The 6,174-nt window shown below is 33.3% G+C and overlaps 1 protein-coding gene across 1 annotated transcript; it reads right to left on the reverse strand.

The window, feature by feature from the left end:
* Positions 1–3,769: 3,769 nt before the first annotated feature.
* LOC143618362 (uncharacterized) lies at positions 3,770–5,654 on the reverse strand. The gene is made up of 6 exons (XM_077090610.1): positions 5,541–5,654; positions 4,824–4,891; positions 4,580–4,750; positions 4,387–4,500; positions 4,120–4,325; positions 3,770–4,040 (listed from the first exon to the last, which is right to left on the reverse strand). Exons 1-6 carry the CDS (start codon positions 5,615–5,617, stop codon positions 3,912–3,914), a joined length of 765 nt encoding a protein of 254 aa, XP_076946725.1. The 5' UTR covers positions 5,618–5,654; the 3' UTR covers positions 3,770–3,911.
* Positions 5,655–6,174: the final 520 nt, after the last annotated feature.

Here is a 6,174-nt window from a genome sequence, read left to right on the forward strand (position 1 = left end):
GTACATATATGTACATATTATACATATATGTATAATTTAGCTAAACCGAGATTTTTTTTTTACATTTTTTTAAGAAGCCGGGATGATAAATAAGAACTTTGGTTTTTTTACTTTTGTGTTTTTTTTTGTTTTATGATTGTTTTTTATTTTTGGGTTTTTTTGTGGTCCAAAATGGTTCTTACAGTTCTCAATTCTCAAAAAGTTCTCACATGATACTGATCATATATATATATATGTATGTATATATGTGTGTGTGTATGAGAGATGGAAAGAGAAAAACACATGGTCCCACAAAAACCCCCATGCCGCCAGTCTTCTTGCCCCCCCCGGCCCCTTGTAGCGCCCACTTTAAAGCCCATAAAGGAAGGTCTAATGAGTCAATTGGTTAAATATTTGACGACTGGACTCGACTGGTTAAATCATTCAAACCGCTGGCACCAAAAAAAAACTTATATATTACAAATAGAACACAAAATAACCACTAAAAACAAAAAAGCTCAAGTACATCATGTGCTTTGACATCGGACCGGCCAGTATGGCTTGTTAAAACCGGGAAGAAAAATATGTAACTATAATTAACCTGCCAAACCGCTATTAATCATCTTCAATATATCCGGCACCTGAATCAAAACATATTTTTTGAATGTCACTTTAAAATACAAGAAATCATAAGTTAAGAAATAATATCCTGTTTTATCTCTAGTATTATTTTGTAAACTCACATGAATACTGTGTGACAGAACGGAGGAGTTTTGATCCAAAACAATGTAAATCTTTTGAAGTAGGCCTTGAAGTGTCTCCACTTGATCTCCTAATAGATCAACCTTCAAAACAATTAAAAACAAAAATATAAAAATAAGTAAATACTAAAAATCATGAAACTGACGCTACGTCACATCGATAAATCCTTTAATGTTATCAGTCCGACTATAACATTTTTGAAGAGCGGCACCAATAAAAAATCCTAAATCCGTCACTGTCTATATCAAAATACATGTGGTTTTCAAACCTCGGTTTCAGCTAATAAGAGATTTTCACATCTTCTTACAAAGGCCTTCTTATAAATCACCCCTTCATGTCTAACAGAGACCGCTAGCCTCGAAAACAAATCGACTCGTTGCTTAATTTCATCCAGCCTGAAATTATAAACCACGAATCATTATAAAAACCAAACTTGGTTCCGATTTATCATCAACATCATACAAGTATACCTCAAGAGATTTGCATGTAGTTTTTCGTTTAGATTTTCTTGAAAATCTGTTAGAAGTGGTTTCAACACGATAAGAATCTTGTTTTGAACCTTTTGCATCTCGAAATCAAATCTGATCCGCATATCATTAATAATTTCCATGAAAACATGTGCAAACACATCCTCTGTAACTTTTGCTTCGATATCATAAGCGTCAAAGTGTTTGTAACTTTCGTTTAAAAGAACCATGTAGTGTTCTTCGATTATCATCGTTTGGAAGATCGACTGTTGTTGATCTTCCATAAGTCTATCTATGATCACATCTTTCTTATAAGACACACAACTTTGATCATCGATATACCCTTTCATGGCTATCAAAATTGTTTCTTTCTCAATCAACCATCTCCATTGTTGATCCATATATCGAGCTTCTGTCTGAACGATTTGCTCAAATGTGAGATCGAGTCTTAGTTTGAAAAAATCGACGTCTGAGTTCATTTGCTCGATCATTGCATTTTGTTCGCTTTTTAACATAATATCATTTTCAAATCTTTCCCTTAATACTTTATCTTTTTCAAGTATCAAACATTTTGTGTTGTTCAAACGCTCATGAAGCAAATTTTTAAGGTTAATGAGATTTGCGTCGGTCTTTTTCCTACTTGTTTCTCTGGTTTGATGGCCGGGTTGTTCTTTGATAAGTTTCAAACCGGCATTGATTTGGATGATTGCGAGTTCATAAAACTTGGATGTTTCGTTCAAGCATTCGATTGGACCAGATGAGGACCTGATCTTCATGAGTGCATTGTTTATGGATGATGTCAGGAGGTTCATCAAGATTGAATCTGTTTGATTTGTGCACTCCATTGGCATTTGAAGCTTTGAAAATAGTTGCATGAATGCATGAGTGGTTATAATTAGGGGAATAATATATATGATCCAAAATTTATGGCAAATGTAGCGTTTGGTTTTCTAATTTTGAAGATTTGTTAGTTATATGCATTTATTTCTAACATGTTATAACTAATTTGTTTGTAATTGCAAAGATAGGCAAATATAAGTTATTTTTCTATGAAATTTTGATTTTAAACATAAGTATACCTCTTTGGCACAATGAATAAAGTGATAGTATATGGAAATTAGGCTTTGGAAATGCAACTCAATTGGTGAAATTGTAAAATTATTTATCACATTATTAAAAACATGATTTGAGATGCTCTTTTATATGTTCGTCCCGAGCTCCGAATTTCAAGAGATTCTTAGAGACGGCACTGGATGTATCGATCTAAGAAAGTAATGTTTAAGATAGATTAACTCAAATCTCACTCATAAACCACTAAAATGTATGTTCCTCCACTTGTATGCGACAAGGTTTTACCTATCTCTTCTGTTCAAGAGTCATATCAAACTTAACATTTGAGTAGCAATATCTTATTCATCTTAGCTCTTTTTACTCACATTAAGCTCATTATGAAGCTCCTAACCAGGACAACACAAGCTCATAAATTATTAGTTTTGTAACCCGTATAAAAATATACTTATTTGTGTCCAAAGTTTGTGATAATTCATATTTTCAAGGGATCAATACATGTCAACATGTTCAACTTAGTATAATCCGAACACGACTTATTTATTACATCAGTTACACACGTCCTTTCAAACATGATTTATGTATTAACAAGTTAACCTAAATCCTAATTATTTTCATTTTAGATTTTTGTCGTATTTCAGGTTGTACATAGTTGTGTCATAGACACACGTTTCACAATATGAAACTATATATGTTACAGTAAAATATGGTTTTATAATGACTTAAAATTGTACCTATGGCTAATGGTCATTTTATAGGCGTATCGCCAACCTACACATATATTTTTAGTAATTAACTACGAAACTTGCTAGAACTACAAATCAACTAGCTATTAAAAAAAAAAAGAAGAAGACACTAGCAATTTTTTTGCCATCTAACCGAGAAAATGAATGACAGTTATTCGTGCTTTTTTTTTCATTGGTGTGTCATAGGCAGCTAATATAAGGTTGGTTTCAAATAGATAGTCTTCTAAAACTACGAAGTCGTTGGAACGGTATCAAACAGACTCCGGTTGAACTCAAACTAAGGACATTGGAACCGTCTCGTCGAACTCTACGATATAAGATTTTAGGTTTTTGTTTAGATCATTGGATCTTTTTATTTATCATTATATCTTTTGTTAATTTTCGTCGTTGTCTTTTTTCCTCGACATTGGGTTATATTACTCAGCATGGTTATATTATGCTCAACATTGTTTTTTTATTTCGGAATTCATTATGTCTTTGTACCATTCCTAGATTTAAGAGACTATGCAGGATGATTTAAACTAGTATTACTTACTAGTTAGTAGTTACTATACATACTCTATTTCCTTTGTATCATAATATAGAATTCCAGCAGCCTCCTGTGTTCCTGTGAGGCAGTTCAGGGCTCGTCATGGCGCTGCGCCACCTGTAACGATGCGTAATATCAACATATCATGTTCCACATATGACATAACACAAGATTTTAATAACCCAAGCAACAATCTTTGCATTATACTCAAAACTGCTATCATTTGTTCTTGCATTCAATCAAATCCATGTCAAAACAAAGTCCATATCCTTATAAAGGTACTCAAATTCACAACCTAAAGATTCCACTCCCTATTTGCTACCAAAAGATTGCGGTTTTTGTAAAATACATAAAAAAAAATTATGAAATCAAATTCCAAGCTTTATGCATAATTTCATCATTAACAAATGGATGCAATGACCACATCAGACAATAGCTCTCTAGTTCTCCTGATGACGTCTTTAAACTAAGCGAAGAAACAATCTTTTTCTGCAACTTAAAATTCCCGTTATAGCCCTACCCTGGTACATAAAGTTTATGAATTGTTAATAAGAATGGAATATTGTACCTGCATCACATAATCCTGTTTCACCATGCTATATACTACCGCTACCATGGTTGCATAATCAACATCTCCAGGTTTCTCAGGGGCAAGAGAGACACTTCCCTCAAGATCCAAATCAGTATGATAATCTTGTGAAGTTTCACTTGCAGCTTCTGTTGCTCGCTTTACATCCTCGACGAGGCATTCAAGTTCATTCATAATATCTTTTTCTGGACGTCCACGATTATATAAAAAAACACCATCAGAAAATATATAAAATTACATATTTACCATTACTGCCAATTATAAATATATCGGTACTATTGATTTCAAATCCACAAGATTTCTTGGTGAGAATGTTACCTTTACTAGTAACATTCAATAGTTGAACATAGCTTGCATTCACTTCTGTATGCACATCACCAAAAGCAAAGTATACAAAAAGTCAGCCCACAAAGTCAAATAAATTGCAAAAGCCAAAAACATAAAGTTGAAACATTTAACAATTGCGTACACTTGTTGAGGTTTTCAGCCCTACTAGAAGTATGAACATATCCAGCTTTAATGTAAGACTGAATCCTATCAGTATTATTATCTTTAATCACCTTCTCAAATATTTCTGATGTTTTGTCAATAGGCGGTCTTCTGATGAACTCTACATAACAAAAATGAATAATTGATATTATAAAAAGAATCGCAAAACAACTAAAAACATCAAAGAAATTTACCGAGCCCTTGACGGAAATTAACTAGAAATCTATTTCCTGCAGCAGCGAGCTCCTCAAATTTTGCAACCCTATAACGAGACAACTGAGATGGATTACATGGTTGTTATACGAGTACTACATATATTATAGGCAAATTGGATTTTAATAATCCCAACTTAATGCAATTGGCCAAAAATAATCCCAACTTAGAAAGTAGCTGTCACCGGTCCCAAAGTTCAAACCATTTATTTTCATTGGAACCCCCGTTTAAAAAAAAACTTAACGACGTTAAGTTTGTTCCAAATTTCAAGCTGATATTTTAGGGATTTTGATCGGAATGAGGATACGAGTCGATTGATGTAAAACTTACCTCAAAACGGTGGTCCAAACGACTAAAGGATGCTTCAACTCCGGCATTTAAACTTTTAATTAACCAAAATCAAGCTGTTTGGAGCACCGTTTCGAGTTAAGTTTTACATCAATCGATTTGTATTCTCATTCCGATCAAAAGCCCTAAAATATCAATTTGAAATTTGGAAAAAAACTTAACGCCTTTAAGTTTTTTTTGATGGAGGTCCAATGAAAACAAATAGAGAGAAAGTTGGGACCGGTGACAGCTACTTTCTAAGTTGGGATTATTATCGGCCAACTGCATTAAGTTGGGATTATTAAAATCCAATTTGCCTATATTATATAGCATGCAAAATGGATATGCAATTTAAAATAACTAATACAAACCTTGCCATGAAATGTGGAAAAATCTGGACAACTTTCCCTTTTGTTTCAGGGTTTAATTTACTTTCTGATGTTTCCATTCTGCTAAACAATTAAAACGCTGAGTGTGCTTGCGTGTGGCAAAGTGAGAGAGAGGACACCTAAACAATGCAAAGTGCTTGTGGCATGCTAAGAAATACAAATACAATCAACTTACAAACATTCAACTTAAGCCTCTTCAAATCAATCAATAGTCAATACAACCATATATCTAGAATTTGTTATGCAAACATCTTCTACTTGTTACTTCGTGCATATCCATATACTAGTATCTTACAAAACAAATTTGTTCTCCGTAAAGTTCTTACACGGTATGTATACTCACACACGGCACCGAGGCACATCAGTTTGCTTCATGTGGAAAGTCAGAAAGCGAACAGATTTATTGAACTACTTTGGAGAACATCATCAGTGTTCCTAGAATTTAGTAGTTGGCATAAAATCCACGAATCTCGTATACATGCATACACATTAACACATCTATTGCAAAATCGAGAAGAATGGGAATAACATTTTATCTTTATCATAGGCATTGAGTATTAATCACAAGTGTGTAATGAAATAATGATGCATTCTCATTCAGGCATTTCATCGAACA

The sequence above is a fragment of the Bidens hawaiensis genome, unplaced genomic scaffold, assembly GCF_021521415.1.
Source record: "Bidens hawaiensis isolate Kalapana, Puna unplaced genomic scaffold, B.hawaiensis_p1.1 tig00070547_1, whole genome shotgun sequence".
In the NCBI taxonomy this organism is placed as follows: Eukaryota; Viridiplantae; Streptophyta; class Magnoliopsida; order Asterales; family Asteraceae; genus Bidens; species Bidens hawaiensis.

Excerpts from the sequence above, each read along its gene's own strand:
- LOC143618362 (XM_077090610.1), bottom strand. The coding sequence starts at position 5,617 with ATGGAAACATCAGAAAGTAAATTAAACCCTGAAACAAAAGGGAAAGTT. Across the intron at positions 4,501-4,579 it reads GTTAAATGTTTCAACTTTAT|TGAATGCAAGCTATGTTCAA; the intron begins GTTTTTGGCTTT and ends TGCATACAGAAG. Across the intron at positions 4,041-4,119 it reads AACAGGATTATGTGATGCAG|AAAAAGATTGTTTCTTCGCT; the intron begins GTACAATATTCC and ends TTTAAGTTGCAG.